Below are 24734 nucleotides of genomic sequence, written 5' to 3'. Positions count from 1 at the left end.
CAAAACTAATACCTTTACAGCTTCCACTGTCATTGAGGATTTAAAAAAAAAAGATGCTGAATAGACATAAATCTCAACATCTGCAGAAAAGAAACAGATTAAATTATGAGAATACCCTGTACATAGATAGCTCTTCTTATGTAAAAGTCTAAATCACTTTTCAGTAGTAGGTATCATCATCTATCCTATTCATAAAGCAAAAACCACAGAAAACCAATGCCTACAGGTAGGATGTGTGGAACTGCTGCACTCAGGACCAGATCCAAGGATCTCACCACATTCAGCGTGAGACAGAGGATGGGCCCCTCCTCAAAAGCTTCTAAGATGTCCCTACAACAAAATTCTATCCTGCTTTTTCTTCTTCTACTGAGCAAACCTGACTCTATCAGCAATTTACATTATTTCCTCTTTAAAATCCACCTTGCCCAAGAGGAAAATTTGCATTATGTTAAATTTTGCACCATGTATTGTCAAAGAAACTAAATGATGCACATTTGCGTATTTTTCTTAGGATGTCAAAACCTCAGTTTAGTAACAGCAACTATACTTATACTTTATGAATATACTTATACTTTAATACTTAATAATATACTTATACTTTATAGTTATGAATTTTGATTTTCTGCATTAATGCAGAAGTTCACAATTCCTGACCACAGCAATTAAATTGTTTAAATCTTTGATGATACACCTATTTTTAAGGGTTTCTCTATAAAAAAAATAATTTCTGCTCACAAGATTTAGGGGTAAGTTTTTTGAAGTTACGAAGCGTGTCTTCAACAAATTTCTGATGTCTTTCTTAGAAAAAATATGATTTCAAAAAAAGATTTTACGTGACAATTTCACTGAGATACTCTGAAGTCAGGCACTGAAGATATGTTAGCACCTAACACATGATGAAATTGCACTCCAGCTTCTGATGAAGTTACAGCGAACCCCACAGAGGCCCAGGGAGGCGGAAGGGGAGTATTCATGGTTCATGAGACGAAAGACAAAAAATCGAAAGAAACATCAAATGCAATTCTGTCTTGTGGATGGTTTTTTTTTTCCTCTTTCTTCTGATAAATTTTCTCATGAGTTGTAGGCCAGATTCATGTCCCAGTGTGGTCCAAATCCTGAAATCTTAGGCTTGGCAGACATCAGTGTTACTTTCTGACATGGATAAAGAACAAATAAACCCCAAGCTTGGTTCAGTTTTCATCAGATTAAAACTGAAACAGCCTCTTCAATGTATGCAGCACAAAAGGAAAGCCTTCCCAACATATATACAGCAAAGAAAACCTAATTACAAAAAAGTTTTTTTTGATATACCTAAAAAAGTTTGGATGACTCAATAAAGATACTCACCTTTATTGGTCATACATTCTCAAGCAAGAAATTGAGTTTTATACATTTTCAAAGAAATACATCAGAGAGTGAGTGGCCCAATATTGATAAAAAAAATCTAACCTGTCAATGGTCTTGTTCTATTGATTTCATTAATTATGGTATCAGGTTGAGAAACACTAGCCCGCTGAAGAATGGCAGAGCTGGAAAAGAAGACCATATTAACTTCGATGAAAAGAAGCATAAAGATGATGAACTCCCACTCACTGTATACAGAATAGCATATTTGATCAATAATACAGCTGTTTTTTTTTTTGTTGTGGGCTTTTTGTTGTTTTTTGTTGTTGTTGTTTTTGTTTTTGTAATTATCAAACATACACATTCAGAACCATAATGAAGCCAAGGGAACTGGGGTTGTTTAGTCTGGAGAAGAGAAGGATCAGGGAGGACCTTAGTGGTTTCTACAACGAACTGAAAGGAGGATTCTATATAAAAGTGATAGGACAAGAGGAAACAGCCTCACTGAGTAGAAATTAACTGTTGACAGTGATGGAGTCACTATTCTGGGCAGTATTTAAAAGATGTGTAAATATAGCACTTAAGGACATGGTTTAGTGGTGAACTTGGCAGTTCTGGGTTAACAGTTGGTGATCTTAAAGGTCTTTTCCAACCTAAACAATTCTGTGATTCTATGTGAGCAGTCTGAGACTTGAAAGTAGGAGGTATCAAGTCTAGCCATGGCGCATCTTTGGGCCATCTGAGTTTAGGAGAGAGGCATTTGTAATCATTCACTATGCCAGGATTTGAGTTTCACAAACGGTTACAATCTCATACAGCATCAGAAGAAGTGACTATCAAGAAGCAGAAGAAATCAAGTGTCCAATGCATTTCAGGCTTTTAATTTCACTTTCACTGGTTCTTGGGACATATGAAATAATTTTTTCTAAGAAATATGCCACTGAAAATCCCTGTTGTAACCATCCACGTCAGAAGTAATTCCAAGTATGTATTTGATTTTTCTGCCTAAAGCCTCCGCCACAAATACAATCTGACTATCAAATCAAGTGAAGGGATTATAGTCTTAGTAAGGTAAATCCCATGGATTCAATGCACCAGCTGATGTACAATAGTGTAACACAGATAGAGCTATACTGACTCTGTTCGATTTCTGCAGAACATTTAAGAGAAAGGTTGGTAAACTATTTTTAAATGACTTTTGCTTTAGAAAGGCTTTTTCTAATCAGAAAAATTTAAGAATACAGCACTGAGATAAAGCAGTTATGTCATGACTATGCTGCAAAGTTGAACTCAATCCAGAAGTCTAAAAAAATCTCAGTCCAGTGAAATACTTTTAGTTTAATGGATGGGGAAAAAAAGGTAAGTAGCTAAAGGACATACTTATGACCAGGGCACTATTCTAACTCCTAATAATAACATTAAGGTTTATCTGACAATTATTATTATATTACTATATATTGCATATGAGATTTATGCTTAAAACATGAATGCCACAAAGAATGAAAATATTCCTTTAAATGTAAAGAACTCTTTGAATTAGAAAATTTGTGATTTAAAAAATCCTTAGAAACAGGGTTACTGCAATAGATAAAACTGGCAAACTGGCACACACTCTTGGGATGTCCTTTCAGGAGACTACATCAGAGTCTCACAACTGGAAGAAAATCTAAAGCTTTAGACTACTGCACTTTTTAGGATGCATTTTCCACAACTGCAAACAGCAGTATCTCCATTACCACTCAACAGCATCCTATTCTTTTCTTCTTTCAGCAACAGCAAAGAGAGCAAACACAGAGTTAATGTCATCACCAAAACCTAGTACTAGGTTTTAGGGTACCTGCATGCAGTGTAAGCTCCTAGTCCAATTTTTCCAGTGAAGTCTTACGCAAAACCACTCAGATCTTATGCTTTTAGATATATCTCTAAAAAAGAATAGATCCTGAATTTCAGAGGCTGTTGTAGCCAATTGTGTTTACAGATTGCACAGTATCATGACAAATGTGCAATGTGACAGCAGATTATTCCCTATATAAAATCCTATAGAAAAGAACTATGGGGAACAATTGACAAGGAAGAAGAGAAGCCCTTTTTAACAGCCTACCTTAACAATTATATTTGTGACTGGTTTATTACATCTTAGTCACTTCTTTTACTTTACTGAAGTAATGTTTGAATTATCTTTCATGAGTAGTAACAAGAATGGCAACACTGCAGCTGATATTTCTTTCAATTTGTACATCAGCCAAGTGAATTTGCCAGTGTTCCTGCTATGTCTCCTAGTCTTCAGGGTACATAAAAGCAATTTTTACCTACTGATGTATTTCTGCATTTCAAGTGATATCTACGTCATGATTTCTTTAATTACACATCGACTATACTCTAAACCTGCTCTATCAGCAACAGGAAGAGTATAGCAGATCTTTTTTGCATAACACTCAGTCTTTCCAAGAACTATTAGAAGTAAGCTTTCGGATTTTTGAAATTCTCAGTGAGCCCTGCCACAAAGGAAAGGTTAAAATAAAGTCTATGGCAATATACAGCTAGAAATGAAAAACTGTAAAAAGTGCTTTTGGATTTTTGTTTTTCCTTTAGTTGGTTTGGGCTTTTGCACAGGCTGAAGGAAGTAGTATGCAAAATTATTCATTATTTTTTTAATGACAATAAGAGTAAACATTGAGTGGAAAGGAGGCGATAATTGCAAAGAGCCAAATGTATAATTTTTCAGACCATCTGTGAGCAGAGAACTGATTGTCACGCAAAGCAAAAATTGGCAGGATGCACACCAGTCAACAAAAAATCTCTGAACAAAACGTCCATCTCATATGCAGCTTTCAGACCACTTATGACTGGGCCAGAATCGGTAGTAGCAACTCAATAGTAGCATAAACAAATATTAATTATGCAATTAACTATGCAGTTAGGCTTAATGGGTGAGTGAGGAAGGGGAAGGAAGCAAAAAAGTCTCACATAAAAATCCTCCCAGAATTTCTCTTCCCACCCTGTAAACATTAATGAGTGCACCAAATGTAGGGAAGATATTAGAGAATCTAAACAAACCTGCCCTCATTATGAACCCAGACCTTTCAGTTGAACTCCCTGCCTGCAACGTCAGCATACTAGGGCTGGTTTTCTGCATGCAGTGGTCAGGGCTTCATTCCAGCTGCTCTCCTCCCCAGCTCAGAAGAGCAGAGGGAAATACCACCTAAAAGCTTGACAGAGAAGCTTATCTAAACCACTGGAAAATACATATTGAACACATCCCACCCAATCTATTGCAGTAGGATTGGCATGACCTATTTTGGGGAGGCAGGGATATGGACTGTAGTTAAGTCTCCTTTATTAGATGAAGAAGGAATTTTTCTCAGTGGAGATTGCTTGCACATGTCTATGATGCAGAGAGTTTTCCTTTCTGCTGTTCAGGACTTAGGATCAGGAAACATATGGTTCACACTGTCATAACTCACAAAATGTCCAGCGCAAATACCTTTTTCCTCAGTAGTCAGCTCCCTTAATGAACTAGAATAAGAAATTTAGTCAAGAGAAGGAAGCATATACAAAAAAAGAAGGTATCTTAAATTTCTGCTAAAATGAAGAAAAATCATCATTTTCCTCTGGCTCTTAACTCCCAAGGGTAGGCATCACTTGAGACAAAACTAATGTTAAATTTTTAAATCATTATTTTAAAACAAAGTTGTTGCTGTAATAAAACTTCAAGGGAAGATTCAACCCAATTTGAACATGAATGCTTAGCCAGTTATCTAAAATTGCTAAGCAACAATTTTGTTAAATTCAAAGGGGTCCTAATTCAGGAACAAAACCAGAAGCCTATTAAAATGCACTACAGACTAGGTGAATATTCAGAGGAAAGAAATAACATTCAGGGTTATTGAATTAGAAGGCAGATTCCAAGAAAATTAATTTTAATCTTGATTTCCATTTTTCTAAGAATTTCCCAGTAAAATATCCTCTGGCAGGAGAAAACATACACAGCTGTCTCATAAAAGCAGCCTTGTGAACAAGTGTTAAAAATGGAACAGAGAGCAAGTGTCCCTCCCTGCTAGAGGAGTCATCCTTTTTAACCCTATCCTTTTAACCCCAGTGGGTTGGTCAAAACGTGTGCTGGCCACCTCTACTTTGGTAACAACATCTGGGCAACTCCAGCCACCAGGAAAGAAAGCTGGTTGGGTAAAAACCAGTGGTTATTTGTCACATAACCATTTTTAATAGAGAACAGCATCAGCTATATAGTAAGTCATTGTGTATTTCCAACCTGGAGTTCTGGGGAATGGAGAACTCCAAGGAAGTCTAATTTTCAGATCTCAGTGCCTCTCAGACTACCCTGAATCTGCATAAATTGGTCTGGAAACTTCATTAAAACATGCTCCCAACAGGGAACTGTTACTTACTTTCCCAGTTCCTGGCTAGAGCCATTAGTCAAACATAAATGACAAGTGAAAATGGTTGTCCTGCGTAAGAGATCAGGAGAGGATAACAGATCCTACCAACATTAACTCTTTTCTTTCTTGGAACCAAACTTTCTTGGGGGAGGGAGCGGGGAGGGTCACAACAGAAGCAGGATTGGTAAGCATGCCTGTGTGAGAGACTGAACTGAAATCAGACTCCACTTCCCATTGTCTCAAAGATTGATGTGAGGAGCTGAGATAAGACTCCACCATCCCTTATCTCAAGGACTGGTGTCAGGAATTGCTGCCCATTATCTCAAGGATTGCTGACTGACATGCACAGTTGAAGAACTGGCTACAAGACCAGCGAAACTGGATGCACCCAGAATGTGCAGTAGGTGACACTAAGAACAGAGGTACTTCCCCCTAATGCATTGTAAAAGAGGAAAAAGTAATCACTACTGGGGGACATCCACCACCGAAGATGACTATGGACCCTCGGGACACCACTACATCCACAGTGGTAACTCTCTCTCTGCACTTTCAATGCTTGCTTAATTTGTATCCTTTTTTTCTGATCTGTCCTATCACTGTAAGAATTTTTAAACTTTTTATAATAAACAAACTGTCCAATTGCAGTACTTGACCTTGTCTGCATCTTAATTTCACTCTGGGAATCACAAACAGAATATTTCTGACACTAGATTTTATCCAGTTGGAAGTTGACAGCCTGAAACAATGATTTCAGTTATGAACTGATAGCATCCTGTATCTCTGATAGGAGCCTAGATGCTCTCAAATTCAATCTTGAAGTTCCATGACCTGAAGAATTACCATTAAAATTAAGGTCTGTTTCCCACCATTTAGAAACAGTCTCTGATACTTGCAACACAGTCGATTATCCAATTTACTCCCATGAAAAGTAGCCCTACTGGGATAAGCTGCAGATTCGAAAGAATTAAAATGCATTGCATCTTGATTGTTGATTGGGTTATATCACCATCATGGTGGGTTAGTGTTTTTTTTCCTTTATTTTGGGTTTGGATTTATAAGGAAAAGGTTCCATAAAGCTTTTAAATACAAGAAATGAGATGTGATAACCCAGAAAACTGCTAGAGTGCAAAATTACTGTAACTATTACTAATAGCAATGTTTACGGCATTATAACTAGAATATCAACTAGAAAAGACACATATTTTCTGGTCTTGGTTTAGATGGATACTTATGTACAAAGCCAGAAAGAAATATATACCTTTCCAGAAGCTAGCTTATAACTACTGAGGTAATTTGAAGAATTTAGAACAGCACAACACAGAAGTGCATTACCCAGCTGTCCACACAATGTAGGATCCATCTTGACATCACCAGCAGATACTGCTCACCTTTCACATAACTCCATCATAGCAAGGAAATCTCTGCCTGCCTTCTCACAATGGGTATAAATGTAATAATTTCTGTTATGAACCTCGATTTATCCTCATTTTCACCAAATTCCACACTAACTCAGCTGCCTACTCTCAGGAAACATAATGCCACTTTCTTATGCTTCTGTTCAGAATCAGTGAAATACTCCAGCTGATAGCCTTCAATGTGGAACTACATGCTCACATCAATTTGTGTGCAAGACTGGGGAAATACTGCATCTGTTAAAAGCATAATGTATGTTTCTACATGTTTTTCCATTTTAATGGGATCCCACTTGGCATGTACACCTTCATTATTTTGTACAGTTGTCGTGGTTTAAACCCAGTCAGGCAATTCGTTCACTCACTTCCCCCCCTTTCTTGCCCTCCCCCTGATCCCGGAGGGACGGAGAGGAGAATCGAAAAGAATGCAACTCCCATGGGTTGAGATAAGAACAGTTTAGTAATTAAGGTATAACACAAATCACTACTGCTACCACCAATGATAATAATGATGAAGGAAATAACAAGGGAAGAGAATACAACACCTCACCATCAGCCAACCGATAACTCATACCCCCAGCCCGACCAAGCTCTGACCCATACCTCCTCCAACCCTGCAGTCTCCCAGCCCTTCCGGCTAACTCCCAGTTACATCCTGGGCATGACGTGCTGTGGTATGGAATACCTCTTTGGTCAGTTTGGGTCAGGTGTCCTGTCTCTGCTTCCTCCTGGCTTCCCCTCCTCCCTGGCAGAGCATGAGGCTCACAAAGTCCTTGGCCAAACCAAAACATCATTGTTACCAGCTCTGTTCCCAGGCCGAAAGTCAAAACACAGCACTGCACCAGCTACCAAGGAGAAACATGACTGCTACTGCTGAACCCAGGATAACAGTACATCTCCAAGTCATACTATTCAACTTAAGTGCTGATGGCCGCAGTGTGTACAGCCACAGTGCCTCCTCTTGGCACAGTCATACGTATAACTACACACGTACACATGAGCAAGCACACAGGGTCTGATCTCACTTGTGTCATTTGGCACAAGCTGTGTCATTCCATTACTCCAATTATGTCTTATGCCAGAACAAACAAAACAAAAATATTGTCACACTGGGAGCTGGCAAGTAGTTTGAATGACTGCAGAATAGCACCATTGGTCACAACCTAAAATAAGTTAAGCAAGTTTTGTTAAAAACTTTTGTGAAATTTTCTCATGCTAATTTTGGCCTTTTAAAATTAGCAGTCAGCTTAAATCAGTCTGTGCATGATTTATCAGAAGGGAAAAGACTACACATGACCCACTATGTAATGTGGATTTCTATGAAACATGAATTATTAAGGGACAGAAGCACTCGTCTGTTGGCCTGACCCTGTCTCAAGGGAGGTGTGTTGCTACCAGGGGCATGGATCAGGGATATGGCAGAAAGGCTGCCTGCTCTAGTAAGTCCCACGGACTATTACCCACTCCTGGTGATACATGTGGGTGCTACGGATATAGATAGTAGTAGCCTGGGGAACATAAAGAAGGACTACAGAGCCCTGGGGGAGGTGGTTACGGGTTCTGGAGCTCAGGTGGTCTTTCCATCAATTCTCCAGGGTACAGGGGAGGACTTAAAAAAAGCTAGGAGGATTGGCCAGGTTAATAAATGGTTAAAAGGGTGGTGTCATAGTCAGGGGTTTGGGTGTCTTGAACACGGGACCCGAGTTTGTAGGCCAGGTCTAGTGGGGGCTGGTGGAGCTGGTCTGATAAAGAAGGGAAAGAGCAGTTTTGGTAGGGGGCTTGCCAGACTGGACAAGGAGGCTTTAAACAAGATGTGTTTGGGGAGGGGGGCATCATTCCATCCCAACACACCCAGTCAGTTGCCAACACCTATAATAAATGCTCGGAGCAATGTAGAGATATTCCAGGAGCTCCAGCCAATGAGCCGGCTTCATTGAGAGCTCAGCTCAGATGCCTCTATATAAACGCCCATAGCATGGGGAACAAAAAAAATCTGAATGTGTACAAGTCCATGGGACCTGATGAAATCCATCTGTGGGTCCTGAAGGAGCTGGTGAATGAAGTTGCTAAGCCACTGGCCATCATATTTGAAAAATCATGGCAGTCATGTGAAGCTCCCGATGACTGGAAAAAGGGAAATATAACCCCCATTTTCAAGAAGGGGAAAATGGATGACCTGGGGAATTACAGACCAGTCAGTCTCACCTCTGTGCCTGGCAAAATCTTGGAGCAGATTCTCCTGGAAGGCATGCTAAGGCACATGAAAATCAACAAGGTGCTTGGTGACAGCCAGCATGGCTTCACTAAGGGGAAATCCTGCCTGACCAATTCGGTGGCCTTCTATGATGGGGTGACGGAACTGATGGACAGGGGTAGAGCAGTTGATGTCATCTACCTGGACTTGTGTAAAGTTTTCGACAGTGCCCCACAAAACATCCTTGTCTCTAAACTAAATTGAGAGACATCAATTTGATGGATGGACCACTCAGTGGATAAAGAACTGGCTGGATGGCTGCACACAAAGGGTTGTGGTCAATGGCTCAGTGTCCAGCTGGAGACCAGTAACGAGTGGCGTCCCTTAGGGACTGGTGTTGGGACCGGTCTTGTTCAACATCTTTGTCGGCGACATGGACAGTGGGATTGAGTGCGCCCTCAGCGAGTTTGCCAATGACACCAAGCTGTGTGGTTCGTTTGATACACCGGAGGGAAGGAATGCCATCCAGAGGGACCTCAACATGCTTGTAAGGTAGGCTGATGCCAACCTCATGAAGTTTAACCATGCCAAGTGCAAGGTCCTACACCTGGGTCAGAGCAATCCCAGGCACAGCTACAGGTTGGGCAGAGAAGAGATTCAGAGCAGCCCTGTGGAGAAGGACTTGGGGGTGTTGGTTGATGAGAAAATGAACATGAGCCAGCTTCAGTGTGTGCTTGCAGCCCAGAAAGCCAACCGCATCCTGGGCTGCATCAAAAGGAGCGTGACCAGCAGGTCAAAGGAGGTGATCCTGCCCCTCTACTCTGCTCTTGTGAGACCTCACCTGGAGTATTGTGTGCAGTTCTGGTGTCCTCAACATAAAAAGGACATGGAACTGTTGGAACAAGTCCAGAGAAGGGCCATGAGGATGATCAGGGGACTAGAGCACCTCCCATATGAAGACAGGCTGAGAAAGTTAGGGCTGTTCAGCCTGGAGAAGAGAAGGCTGTGTGGAGACCTCATAGCAGCCTTCCAGTATCTGAAGGGGGCCTATAGGGATACTGGGGAGGGAGTCTTCATTAGGGACTGTAGAGATAGGACAAGGGGTAATGGGTTAAATGTTAATTTTTATTCATCTGATATTGTGACAGTAATCAAGCAGGGGTAAAGTGTGTGAGCCTGAGAGATCACAGGACTCATCTGGCTCAACTTCAGTGCTTATGTGGCTTTCAAGTGATATGTCATTGTGGAAATCATAGCTGTAATTTATGAAAGTCCACTTATATTTATTATTGCTCTTACAGTTGAGGTACGTTATATATGTTCCAGTACCTGAAGGGGGCCTACAAGGATGCTGGAGAGGGACTTTTCATCAGAGATTAGTAATAGGACAAGGGGTAATCAGTTTAAACTTAAACAGGGCAAGTTCGGGTTAGATATAAGGAAGAAGTTCTTTACTATGAGGGTGGTGAGGCACTGGAACAGGCTGCCCAAAGAAGCAGTGATTGCTCCATCCCTGTCAGTGTTCAAGGCCACGCTGGACAGAGCCTTGGGCTACATCATCTAGGGTGAGGCAGGGGGTGGAACTAGATGATCTTAGGGTCTTTTCCAACCCAAACCATTCTACAGTTCTATGTTACGGCAGACAAACTCCTACAGTGCTTCTGAGGAGGTGAGGACTTTCCATATTCATTTCAGTGGCTGTTGAAGCTGACACTGTCACATCAATCACTGGCATACTGTTTATCCTCAAATGCATTCAGTTGCTCTAAAACTGAGGTTTAGCAGCTTTACTTCAGAATTGGTCAAACAAAGTACAGAAAGGCCCTACAATATTTTATCACAAGCAGGGATCAAGAGTACAAAAATATCTAAGTCAAAATAAATCAGACATTTATACTCTAACAGGATTACACACTTCCCTCTGTTCACCTTTTCCATCACTAATACATAACTTACACACATAATTAGTGCACAAATGCGTAACTGATTATCAGTGAAATTAACATACAACTACCTTTTTATACAGAGCTCAAGAATAAGAAAGGAATTTGACCCCTCCCTAATCAGTGATGTGATTGCAGGACCATCCATGCAGATGCATTGTCAACAGTGGAAAATACTCAGTGGCAGTGTATGGAAGTGGCACCAGGACGTACTTCTGTATGCCAAGGCATATTGAATTGCTTTGCAGGAGGACACTGCTTGCATTTAGCAGCTGCAGCTAGCAGATTAGTGAAGCAGGTTTTGTGCTTGCTTTTTTGAGAATCTGCTGCAGCTGCAAAGGACTGATCACTTCTGCAGGCAGATTGTAAGAACTATGGAAAAACAGATAATACCATAAAATGTTCTGGTAAACAGGTTGATGAGGCTTGCTAGCCTAAAACCAAGGGCAGTCTAGATTCAGATTGCTTCTCTAAAGCACCAGAGAGATTTGTGAAAAGAGAAGGAATTGGCTGTACTTTCTATGCATAAGAAAAGATTTGCAGACTGATAGTTTGAGAGAACTTTCAAAATGTTCTTTGATAGGGCATGAACTGTGAAACAGAGGAGCTTTAGGAAAAATTCTCTCTCCTGAACAATACTCAGGTAAATAACTCAAGTCAAAGGTAATTTAGCCCCAGAGATATGTGCAGGCGATTGATTGAAATGGATAGTATATGAGCAATTCATTTTTAGGTAGATGCTTCAAAGCTTCAAACTGTTATTTTAATTGCTCCTTTAAATCACTAAAATCAGAGAGAATAAGCCCATCTTTCCTCCTTGCTTGCATGGAGCAGATTTTCCTACGTGCAAATCATATTTGTCAGAGATACTCCCCCAAAGGCTCTTTTTTCCCTAGTTCTTTCTCACTCTCTCCTCTCCCTTTCACATGTATTTTAAAAAACAAATGCTTATACTAAAGAAGCCAGACCCTCCTGCCAACCACAAGCTTCCATCCCACTTCCATCCTCTCCCATAATGTCACCTTGTTCTTGTGAAAAATGGTACATTCTCTACAGCGTGGATCGGTATGCTGTAGGAGGAGGGAGGCAGCTTTGAAGCTTGCAGCACGCTGGAAATACTGACTTGCCCAGCTCACAATTAGCTGATAGAATTATTGAAATAAAGCTGCAATGTTCATTAGGGAACAAGCCTTTTCTTTGGGTTTAAGTATTTGCTTCTTGTCTAACATTTATTTTCTATTTTGGGGATTTTTTGATTGAGTTAAGAGACAACCTTCTCAAAGTTTTTTCAGGCTATCTGCTGCACAATATAAAAAATTCAGTTTAGACTTTGAATTTAAGCTTTTGGCAAAACAATCTGCTTGAAGCCTATGTTCAGTAGATTAATTTAAATATAAAATTATCAATTTATTTTCTTCAATTTGTCTTAGGCATTTTTAGCAGAGAAGAAATTTGTACTTTTGCTAAGCTTATGTAAGTACTTTTTACTTTATTCATTATTTACACACTCACCACTGCATTATTTCCCTAATTTGACTTCATTCATACAAATATTCAGAGACTTTAAGTGAAGTTTGAATCTCTCCCAATCACACAGAGCACCTTGACAGTTTATGAGAATTAGCAAATATGGGGGCCTGCATGCAGAGCAAAGAGTTTCAGTAAATGAACACCAAAAGATGTTTCTTTTTTAAAAATGCATGATGTCTTACTGATCCTGACACAGTGCTCTGATTCTGTGCAAAATAGACATAAAGACAAATTCAAGGATTAAAAATCAGCAATAACATGCTTGAAAGAGCTGTACAAAGATAAACCATGGAAATTTTCAAGTTCTACAAGCCATGGATGAAATAAATACTCTTCCATACAAACTGGTTTTATCTAGTGCTAGGTTTCGTGTGGGTGCTGTATACATTATGCTGTTCTTATTAATTCCTGTAACATCTGCAGGATTTTTGCAGCAGAACTACAAATGGTTGCTGAGCATTTTGGCAGGAGGTTCCTCTCCAACATTGCCAGTCTTATTCCTCTTGACACTGGCTGTGTGACAGACTCTCAAAGAGAAGGAAATCACTCCTGAAAAGGTGGGACTTCCACTTAAAAGAGGTGGAGTTCCACTTAAAGACCACCTAACTCTCATGGTAGAGCTAAAAAAAAAGAGATCAGCACAGTATTCATTAGGATGAGACCACTAGCACTAAAATTTTTGTAGGAACTTCTCCATGTTATAAGACAGACATTGGAGCAGAGCTGCCAGATAACTTCTGTGTTGCTTTTGGAAGCTAGCACCAATTCAAGCGGAGCGAGCCATGAGGCACCCAGCATACAGTGCAGTTGGGCAACCCAATCATCAACAATTCCTGGGGCCCAGCTAGGGGCACATGTATACGTTATGCACCCAGATAGCAAATTAACTCAACAGATGAGTGTGGAAGAAAAAACACAGCTCTGCTCCACCACACTGGGGATGAAGAAGTTTAAGAGCACTGCTAATACACACTTCACTCAGGTTGCACCTGAAGAGGGAAATGGACCAATACCTAAAGCAGATCAAAGTACTCAAAAGTCTTTCAACCTTGGTTTCCCATCAAGCCACGTGCTGTCATGCAGCCTGCAGACAGGACCAACATAGACAGTGTTCCCTTAGGTGCTCACCTAACAGTATGCAAAGCCATCATATGCCACGGGACATCTGATCAGAACTTTGCATACTTACGAGTATTTAAACTTTTCATTGCATGGTAATATCATTATAAAATGTTATTACCAGCATTCTCCACACGAGATGATTAAATATTCTTTATGTCTGGTTCTAGTAGAGTGACTATAGAGCTTTGCTAGGAGACTGTTAATCTGCTTGCCTCAATTCATTGCTAAGCAATCAGAACAGGAAGATAGAAAGTTGAGAAGAAGTAAGAGCTCATACCCTGGGAAAACAACAAAAAACCCCAAAACAAAACAAAATAAAACAAAACCAAAATTGGCCTGAATCTTCAGGGAACGGCGAGAACTGAAGACTCACAAATGACTCTTGGCTCCAAATACCTTCCCACAACCTCCAGCTGATTTCAGCTCCTGATCCTACTCTAGGTTGCCACTCTAGTAACTACTGCTGACTGTTCCTTGCAGGTATCTGCCCACTTTTTGAACCTAGGTAGGTCTCTTCCCTTCACAATGTCCCTCAGCAGAATCTCACAGGCTTTCTACTCATTGCACAAAGAACCACAAGCCCGTGTTTGTTTTGAATCATGGCCTCATGCAAGTCATCTGATGACACCTATCTCTTGCATTAGAGAAAGCAACAAATGCCTCCTAACTCTCCCTATGACATCCGTGACTTTGCAGAACTTTCTCATCAACCCTCCAAGTCATCTCTGACCTAAACTTCAAATGCACAAAAGCCATTTCATACTTCCACTTATCACTGATTGCAAACTCTTAACCTTCTCTAGTTCTCATTCCTTCATGTAAAACAGGACACACCACAACTGTACACAGTATTCAATACACATGCAAATTCGAGATTTATACTGTGGTAGCATAAAGGTCTTCTCTGCATTCATCTTTGTCCCTTTCCTAATAATTTCTTATGTTTCCTTTATCTTTTTTGCTCTACTGAGCACTAATGTCATTTAAGGGAACTATCTATTGTAATCCTAGATCTCAGTCCTGACTGGTAACACCCAGCACAAAGCCCATTCTTTCAGATACGGAGCTCTGACTGTTTTGCCTCACGCGTATCATGTAGTATTTATCAACACTGAATTTCACCTGCCATTCCACTACGTTCCACTTAGGAATATATTATATGGCACACATCATAATGTCTGCTGCAGCGTGATGCCTATGACCAACTGAAAAAAGAATTAAAAAAAAGTGCCATAAATCTCATACACCACCCAGACCTGATTCACTGACGGATCATGTCCATCCTATGCAGTGAATGAGACAGAGCCCATTGGGAAAAAAAAGGTATTATTTAACAAAACCACACATAATTACAATAATACATACCTGGGGAAGAAATACTATTATTTTAATCACCAAATTTGAACTGCATGACTCTGCAACATTAATACCCATGTCTACTATGATTAATTAGTGACATGGCTTAGTGGTGGACTTGCCAGTCCTGGGGTAACAGTTGGACCTAATGATCTTGGAGGTCTTTTCCAACCTAGTTGATTCTATGATTCTAATTGCATCAAGTTACAAACCAGGTGATTAAGCTGTTTGAGCTGTGGTTTGTAGCCTTGTATTTTTGTATTGATTACAGGTGGACAGCCTTTCTCCAGCTCAGTCTCCTGAGACTCCCCAGCACACACTTTTCCTGTTAGATTTGCTGCAGAACCTTCTTACTGTTCTTTAAGTCACCCAGGACAACGACCTGTTATGCAGAACTAGCTTAAATGGCAACATAAAGAAAAAAAATACTTATGAATATTAGGGATGATGTTTTTTTCTTCTTTCAATATTCCCATGCTTTGATATTCCTTCAATTGATTGCATACTTGTAGATTTTATTTCTATTGTACTTCAATGCTGCAAATATTGAAAAGCTGTGCTTTTGACAATACAAAAGCAGTAGTTCTTACTCGAATTGATCCTAGTGGGAAAAACCAATAGATTTTACTTTTACTGCATTTTTTGAACAATATGTAAACATACTGGAATTAATTCATACTGCAAAATGATTCCTTAGTAGTGCCTAATTCCAAAGCCAGAGATCATTAATCATTTCAAACAAAAATTTTACTAAATGCATGTTTCTGACAGGTTCATAAAGTTGCTAAAGCTAACATTACTCTCTAAAGATCACAGGAAGTACACAAGACTGATAGAAGCACTGATTCGTGTTATCCAGAAATTATTTTCTCATGATGCCTACTCACTCATCAAGTGGATGAACCCAACTTTAGACAAAGTGAACACAAAACCAACTGTAATCAATGGTGACAATTTACTGACCTGCACAGAATTTCATGAATGATTTTAAGATGACAGTCTACAAAGCAGTTTCTTGACATTCCAACAATTATAATGGAAAAAAGGCAGGTGTTAATTTACAGTTGAAGTATGTTTTTTCCTACAAAATCAAAATGAACCGTGGGCTTCAGTGTGCCAATGCAAAGTGAAAGTGATTTTATAGCCTTTTAAAAGAGTTGTGTTTTATTTGTAACATAACCTAGGACAGGCCTCAGTGGAAGATATTAATATTTCAAAGGGTACACAGCAAGGCAGCAAGCAAATTCAAAACTTAAATCAAGTATTTTAAGTTGCACTAAATACCTCCAGTCATCAGACAACAGAGCTGCTTTCCAAGGAATATTGAGTTCATGCTTGCCATAATTTATTTAAGCACAACTGCTCTTATGTAGGCCAACTTGGACATAAGAAAGGTAATTTTCAAAATAAAATCTTAAATTTTAAGTGAATACTCAAAAATAAAACAAAAGAAAGGTATGATCAAGATGTTTAGCAGATTGCATATATGTAAAATATTAATCTTTGAGAAATAGGCTGAACTAGAAATATCAAGGAAATAGCTGAATACAGGAATCCAATCAATAGATGATGAACTGAAAATGTTGAGTGATAAATATAATTCTGATATAAGTCAACAAGAAAATCTACCGTTGGTTTACACCATGATTGTTCAAAACCTCACTGGTTTGGCAGCCTCCTTAGATTCTACAAAACAAAGGCACAGAAGCTCACCTGTTTCTTGAAGGTATGTGGTATAGTACGCAGTCCACATTTGCTAGGTTTTGTGTTTTGTTCTAAATATATTTCTGAATAAATTCTCATCCTTTCCCTCCTTCAAGTATATGTTGTGGTGGTTGCTGGCAAGTCCCCAGGACAGTGTGGTGTATAAGCAGCCTAAAAGATGATTTTACTCTTTGGTGACATAAATTGCTTCATTTGTCACAGCAGGTATGCATGTGGTGGATGTATCTGATCAGCCTGTCCTGAGTTGTTTTAGTCATTCTTACGGGTCAATTTCACTTTCAAATTAAATACAAGTATTTTCATAATGTCCATATAACTGGAAGTCAAGATGCCAACTATCTGTGAATGCTGCACTGCAGTGTCCACACAAAGGCCAGGTTTCCAGGCTCAAACCACCAGCAGATCAAAGTAACAAATCGGAGGCTATTTAGGATTCAGGTAAGTATGTTCTTAAGAAATATTTAATATACTTTTTGAGACCTATGGATCTTATTGTTACCTCTCTTTTGCACAGCATATTGCTCACCTGGTGGACTCCCATGTCCTGCTGCAGCTGTAGCAATGGCAAAAGCAGAAGCAGGAGAGACCGAACAGTGGGTGTTGTCAGCAGTTTGGACTGTAAAGGAATAGGCAGGGAAAAGTTAGCAACTTCTACATACTTTTTTGTATTTTTCAAGTTAAGCAACAATAAGATATTAAATCTTCACTAATGCTTATTCTTTGTGAGCATTTTATGCTTTCATTGCCAGAGGCCTTTGTGTTAGGGGAAATAAAAATATCATATTAACATTTGTGGTTTAAGTTTTATTTCCATTTCACTATAATTAATGTTGCTATGGAAAAAATATCTAAGACACTTCCAAGGTGAGGAATAAGCAGTAATCAAATGGCAAAAGGGGGGAGACAAAAAAGGGGGGAAGGGTGAGACAAAACCAATGGTGTAGAAAAGAAACCTAAACAAAAAATCGTATTAGAGAGCTAAGCACATAAACCAACTTCTGATAGCTAGGTTCACCTGTTTTCCCAGTTCACTGCCTAGGACGAGTACAGTTTTGCAAATTTTATTTGGCTTTCTCTATAGTGAATGCTATGAACACTGCTTCTGACCACAACTCATATAAGATTCAGTGTTCCACAGAGATTCCAACTCCCAAATCTTGCCATTGCAACGTGAAAGTGCCCTGTAACAGATGACTACTATTGGTTTGAAATTAAATGTCTCAGCAACTTCCTAATAGTTGATAAGACTCTGCTCTGGCTTTGTTTTAATTCCAAGCATGAAATAACTGCCTAGAAATGTGGCTTGCATGAGATGGCAACATTTTAAGCATTCATGGACATAGCTCACAGCTCTGCTAATGATTACAAAGAGCCACGTGAGAGCTATTCGAGGAGCTCCAGCTCTCAGTTTTCCTTTTCAGTTGAGCAGTTTATTCAAATTTTGGAATGAATTATGTGACACCATCTGTAAATGTTCAGTCTTATACAAAGAAACAAGTCACAGTCACTCCCCATTGACGATAATGGGTGTTGTGTATTTCATGATTACCTATGGTGCCCAAAATATGCCCCCTTAGTAGCTGAGAGAAATCTGTGATGGTTTTGAGATTTTTGTGAGAATAGGACTTATTCAATATCAGTCTTGAACTTTGGCACATCCTGCTTGAACTATTTAAGAACATTTGTCACAGCGAAGTCCCAGTATGCTTCCATACGTTACTATACAAATTAACCAGTGTAATTCACATTCTAATAGTTTTTTTTCAATACCTGAGAAATAAGAAAATACAAACAGAACATATTAATAAATCATCATTCTTTTCTAACAGCCTGCAAAGATCACAGCTGCAGTATTTAAACTCTTCAAAGTGACTGACAGGGGAAAGAAACATCAGGCTCTCACCTCCTGGCTGACGATAGCGGAGATGACGTGGTGTCGAAGGGGATCTACACGGGGAAAGCTCTGCGGTGTCCACTGCTGAGGTGCTTTCAGGAATTGTCCGATCCACTGACACAGACTCTAGAACTGCTGCTTTAAAACAGAATCAATGTTAATACTGGGATGCTCATGCATAATTTACAACTCTTTCATGTGTATAAACGTGTATAGGACTTGATGATCCTAAATGTCTTTTCCAACCTAGTTGGTAGTCTGATTCTATGGTTTTACATTATTGTACATTAATGCAATAATATAGTATATAAAAATAAATACGTAACAACTTATGTTAATTATCAGATGTATTATACTGTATTATATTAATTTTATTATATTCATGTATTTATAAAGTACAAATGTTCTTTGAAAATATCAAGAGGCCATAGGCAACTACAGTATGGGGATTTAAGATATGTTTTTTTAAAGAACAAGAGCATAGTTTGATTAGTTTGTCTTACAGATATTGAGTGCCTCTGCCAAGATTTTAGAGTATGTGGATCTTTGAAAACACCTAAAGACAGAAAGTCTGTAAAGTGATCAACTTTGAACAACGTGAGCTGTGCTGCATTGATAAAAAAAGAATATGGACATCAAAGGGGACTTCACTTGTTTAAAAAATTAAATTTAATTAATTAAAAGCACTTAATACCAGTGTTTCAACACCAGCCTAGTACCACTAAATACCATCTAACACAAAGTTGTTTACGTTTAATCTCAGGAATATAGCTGCTTTAAATGGTAATGCTTCTGGAATTTTTGCGTTAGGAAGACTCAGTAATAATTATCCTTTGGGTGGAGTTAAAGGACTGGGAAAGTTTTGCATCAATGGCATAGCCACATAAAAGCTCATAAATAAAGAACTTGGTGAAAATCAGCAAATTGTCAGTTTTCAAAATAGCTTGGAGAAGATGGCAGAATTTGCAGTGAAACACACATGTAATAAGGATAATTGAAGTCATAGGTTTTATATGAGCTAGGAAACGTTTTCTGTGTTGGAAAACTGTGTAACTAAAACCTGCTTAATAAAATAGCCAAACAGCTCTGGAAGGTGTATTACTCTATGGAGAAGTTCTTCTATCAGAAGAACAAAAAGGGAATGACAGAAATACAACTCCTGAAATGAGGGAAAAGAGTCTGATAAAATATACATTTGATATGAATGACAACTGTGACTGCAGCACAAACATTATATATAGAATATATATATATAAACAAAAACTTTGCAAACCAAAAACTTTCAAAACAAACAACTGCCTTGGAAGTAGGTGAAGAAGGTGGTAACTCCAGGATGGAAATGGACAACACTGAAGAACAACAACCACCATAATAATATGTCCTGGGGAACAGAATCTGTATGGTTATATTGGATTTAGATCAAGCCACAGTTGTTTTTTTGGAAATCAGGCACTACCAGAGCAACAGTATTAACTGTAATGGGTTGGTAATTCCTGATTAAGTAGAACTGGCCTCCTTACCCAGGAAACTTGGGAAGTGAAGAAGCACATTACATACGGTAAGAAACACGCAGATTAACTTTTTGTAGTTCTATTACTACCCGTCTCCATTCTCCTTGTGAGGTTTTTTTTTCTGAACTTACTTTTCTTCCCCTACATGCTCATGCAGCTGGGTTACAAAAGGACTTTCCCCTGCAGAACTGAGCTACCTCGCTCCAAACTCCAAACTGAGTGCAAACTGCTCCCCAAAGGGACTGGAGACACTGCACAGAGAGTTATTTAGCATTTATATGAGGTTCTGGCCATTTCCAAATGTTCCTTACACTGCCCAGATGACACTCCCAGCTTTGATAGACTGGAATACAAAATACAAATACCTCTGCAACTATGCCTACTGCTAACACTAGGCCAGAATAATCTCTCTTTACTAGTTTCCTTTACAGTATGTAGCAAAAACCATTATGTCTAAGACTGCAGTTATCTGTGTACAATTAATTTTAATGCATGGTCTATATTTTAGGACATGTTGTGCTATCATATTGATTTGAATGTGGTTATATTAACACACAAGAAGAATTTGCTCAAATCTGCATACTAAATACTATGTTTTACATATGTAAACAGTCTGTGACACTACTCATTTAATAAAATCCAGTGTAAAGAAATATAAGGATTAAGTGTAACAGCCAACCAGCATTTTATGAAAGCATAAAGCATTGGCAAGCATAGACTCCTATAATGCTAAGGTGGCTAAATTGCCTGTTAAAAGCATTTTTTTGTTAAACAATTGACTGCATTCTGTAAAAGCAATCCCTCTGCATAGTACAACATCAAATTTCTTACCAGGGCACTTATTTCAATTCATCAGTAAGGAACAGACATAATGCTTTTCTCAGTGTATGTTTGGTAATCTTTTTCTTCTTTCCCCTCAGATTACATCAATTTTCATTGTTACAAGTACTCGCAAGTAAAGCTGGGCTAAATTTTGCTCAGATTCAAAGTTCAAATTCCTCAGACTGTAAATCAGGCCATGTAAGATCATTTCTAAAGATGAACTTCAGGAGCAAAACAGATTTTTTTTTTATTATTATTTCCTTATTTTCTGTTTAATGTAACAAAGATTAGAAAAAAATACCATATAGTTCTAATTCCCTCCATCCCTCCATCCCAAAAGAGCAATGAGAAATAAGCACACACTTATGCATCCTATGAGATTAGAGCTACTTTCTCTATGAGAAAGTATGCCTCCTGTGAGATTAGAGCTTTGCCATCTATGAGTACAATGATCCCCTTCTAGATGCCAACATTGAGGTTTATATCAACTAACTTCAGACCTCTGGAAGCAGTACCTATTCCAAGGTGCCTTACACAATCCATAGAGGAAAACAGGCTTTCATACAGGAGCAATTAATCTATTTTAGACACGTACCTTCTGGATGGATTACAACCAAGTGGTATGAATATCACCAATGTAGCAAGTAAATAACATGAATTATTTGTTTGGGTCAGTTTATGGAAAACTAGTCCTGTTATGTAAACATGTTAAAGCTGTTCTGTCTTTACATCCGTATTTCTTTCTAACTTAATGTTTTACTTCCTGCAGTAACAGTACAACCCCAAAATCTTTCACCTCAGGAAACACAACTGGCCTTAAATATTTCCTTCTGCCATTCTCCTTATCACTTTGCTGAAGTGAAAACAAACATGGCCATTCTGTCATACTGCTTTTCCTACAAAGAAGGATAACAAACAACTCATCACAGCCTCTACGAGAGAAGAAACAGAGAGCAAAGTATGGATTCATAACACAACTTGTGCTGATCAGGACTTAGACAAGCAAAACAATTCAGCAGTGATCTGATAGAAGTCAAGCCTACCTTAGAGACAGCCCCATTTATCAAAAAAAGCATTCAGTATTTTGTGGGTATATAATACCTCTTCGAATGCTTCTCCTCAACTTGTTACAGAGGTCAACACGAGGGTTCTCCAGGCTGTCCTCTATGGAGCCAGGGCTTTGCTCAGGAGAGGAGGGCCCTCTGCTAAGGTCCAGTGGTACTTTGCTACCTGACGGTGGTGGGGAGGTGGCCGGGCTGTAGGTTGAGGTAGGACTGCTTGCCATAGATGAAGCAGAGAGGTCAAGGGCACCAATCCGTGAATTCAGTGGTGAGGTCAGTGACAGTTTTCGGGCTCTGACAGGTGAGGATGTTCTGGAGAGCGACAAGGGAGGAGGAGAAGAAAACTTGCGACAGAGATGTGGCGACTTCCCATCGGTCAGGTACTCTCCTCTATTGTTTTGATTAGTAACAAAGAACAACTCCAGAGACCTGAGAGTAAGAAACAAAAAAAGCAAAATATGATAACAGATGCCAAATAGATTTAAGAGTGAAAATACTTGCAAACAAGTTTTGGACAAATATGCATGGCACTGCAAAATCTGTATGACACTTAGCCCTCAAAGCCTAGGAAGAAGGTTGAGACAGACTTACCTGAAAACTTACATCTTATTAACAAAGAAAAAACTTTATTCTTAGTTAATTTATGTAATAGAAAATGATGGTAAAACCCACCAAACAAAAAAACAAAACTCAAAAAACCAAAACCCAACAAATTACAATTCTATAAGAAACCTATGATTAAAAGGGAAAATCCCCAGAGCTCACCTGACAGGAATAGAAGTAAAGGGCCGTCTGTATATGTCTGAAAGTTTTTCCAACACCACAGCTGCAGTAGTAAATATGCGGTAAGTATGTAGGAAAGTATTCAGAAAATCAATGCTTAGAAATCGCAGGTCTGTTAGACGCTCCAAAAGGCGCTCAACGCTTGCGTAACGGATTTGGGGTACTTTGCAGGAATTCAGTGTTTTGCTGAAGCAGATATCAATGTCATCTCTATGAAGACGAGCATCAGATCTACACAAAAATTAAATTTAGAACAATTCACCAAAACCTGATGATCTTGAAGGTCTTATCCCACCTAATTGATTCTATGATTCTATGATCATGGTACAGTAATGGCATCATTTTAGCTGCTCCCGTCAACATAAAGGCATCGAATATCCATGCATTCTTGTATTTCAACACCACCAGGAAACTGTTAATCTCTCACGACACCTGCTTCCATTCAGTTATAATTTATGCCATAACCAAGGGAATTTAAATTTTATTTCTGGCAAATAATTAATTTACGTTTCAAAGTCTAAGAAACCATTCATAATTAAATTTCTGAAATGGAACAGGAGGTAGATTTGTCCCCTCTTGTCTCTTTCAGGCTCCTGTGGCTTGTACACCAATATTATTAAAAGCTCACTATAGAACAATAGTGGACTGACTGCATTTTTTCTGCTGGGATCTAGCTTTATCTAAAATAAACCAACGGACCCTAGCAAAAGACAGCAAAATTAGCCTGTTAGCAAATCTTAAGGCTCACCTGCAAGGTAACACTTGCTGTCAGGCTCCAAGAATTACTTTTATTTTTTAAAAAGAAAAGGGTGCAGCATGAAATATCTCAAATTTCAGAGCAGAAACTGTGGCGAGTGTTTGTTTCAGTGGAAAAGTTAAAAAAAAGGACTAAATTTGGTTTGGCTATCAAACAAAAATCAGTCATTTACATAATGCTACTCATAATGCCATTTCTCCAATTTAGTTTTGCTTAACTTTATCTAGTTGAAGGCCTAGTTTGTAAAGAAAAAAAAAAAAGAAGTATGGATACTAAGTAAATCATCTTTCCATATTGCCATAGCTTTTCATTAAAAATTATTGGATTTTCCTAGAATACAGTATGAAGACATTCCACACACTTATACATTGAATTACATGTAACTTATACATTACAAAACAATCATTCTTTCTTAAGTTGAGTCCTCAGGAAAGTAGCTTTGTTCTTGTTTTTGTTTTTTTATTTCATCCAAAGACATGTGACTCTCAAAGTCAATGTGTACTGAAAACCAGATGATTTCCTTTGCAGGAGGAGAACACTAGATTTGTGTCTGTTGTTAGGATCCTGTATTTTTTTCAGAATTAAGAGTTCTTTCTCTTGACATCGGGAGTAAGACCTTGCTGTACTCCGCAATTTGAAAACAGATGAATGTATTTTTAACATTCAGCAGGTAACAGAAGCGTTTACACACTGGGGAGTTCCTGAAATAAAACTGAAGACAATAAAATGCCTTCTTTTTCCAGGGATCAAAGGTATGTGCTCTTTCACTGTATTCACACATTATCTCTTTTTCATTTCATATACAAAGAGAAGAGAGGCAACAACTACAAGAGGCATCTGAGAAAACTTCATGTACAGAGTACATCCAAGAGAGAGAAATGGC

At 38.8% G+C, this 24734-nt stretch overlaps 1 protein-coding gene across 4 annotated transcripts in view; it reads right to left on the bottom strand.

Moving 5' to 3' along the window:
* Positions 1–24734, bottom strand: part of RASGRF2 (Ras protein specific guanine nucleotide releasing factor 2) — a 275229-nt gene that overhangs the window by 179041 nt on the left and 71454 nt on the right. For 3 of the 4 annotated variants that reach the window (XR_008973762.1, XM_057421382.1, XM_057421384.1), the window contains exons 14-17: positions 23077–23325; positions 22352–22740; positions 18927–19055; positions 17550–17639 (exon numbers count right to left, since the gene is read on the bottom strand). Coding sequence is in view for 3 of the 4 variants with exons in the window: in XM_057421382.1 (XP_057277365.1) it covers positions 17550–17639; positions 18927–19055; positions 22352–22740; positions 23077–23325 (857 nt within the window). In the remaining variant the exon portion in view is untranslated. The remainder of the gene's footprint in view (positions 1–17549; positions 17640–18926; positions 19056–22351; positions 22741–23076; positions 23326–24734) is intronic. The other variant, XM_057421383.1, reaches the window with a different exon arrangement.

This window comes from Pezoporus wallicus, unplaced genomic scaffold (assembly GCF_028554395.1).
Source record: "Pezoporus wallicus isolate ANWC-B61680 ecotype Strahan unplaced genomic scaffold, APGP_CSIRO_Pwel_v1 contig_2595, whole genome shotgun sequence".
In the NCBI taxonomy this organism is placed as follows: domain Eukaryota; kingdom Metazoa; phylum Chordata; class Aves; order Psittaciformes; family Psittacidae; genus Pezoporus; species Pezoporus wallicus.
Note: the sequence above shows the minus strand (reverse complement) of the source record. Positions and strands in the feature narration are given on the sequence as shown.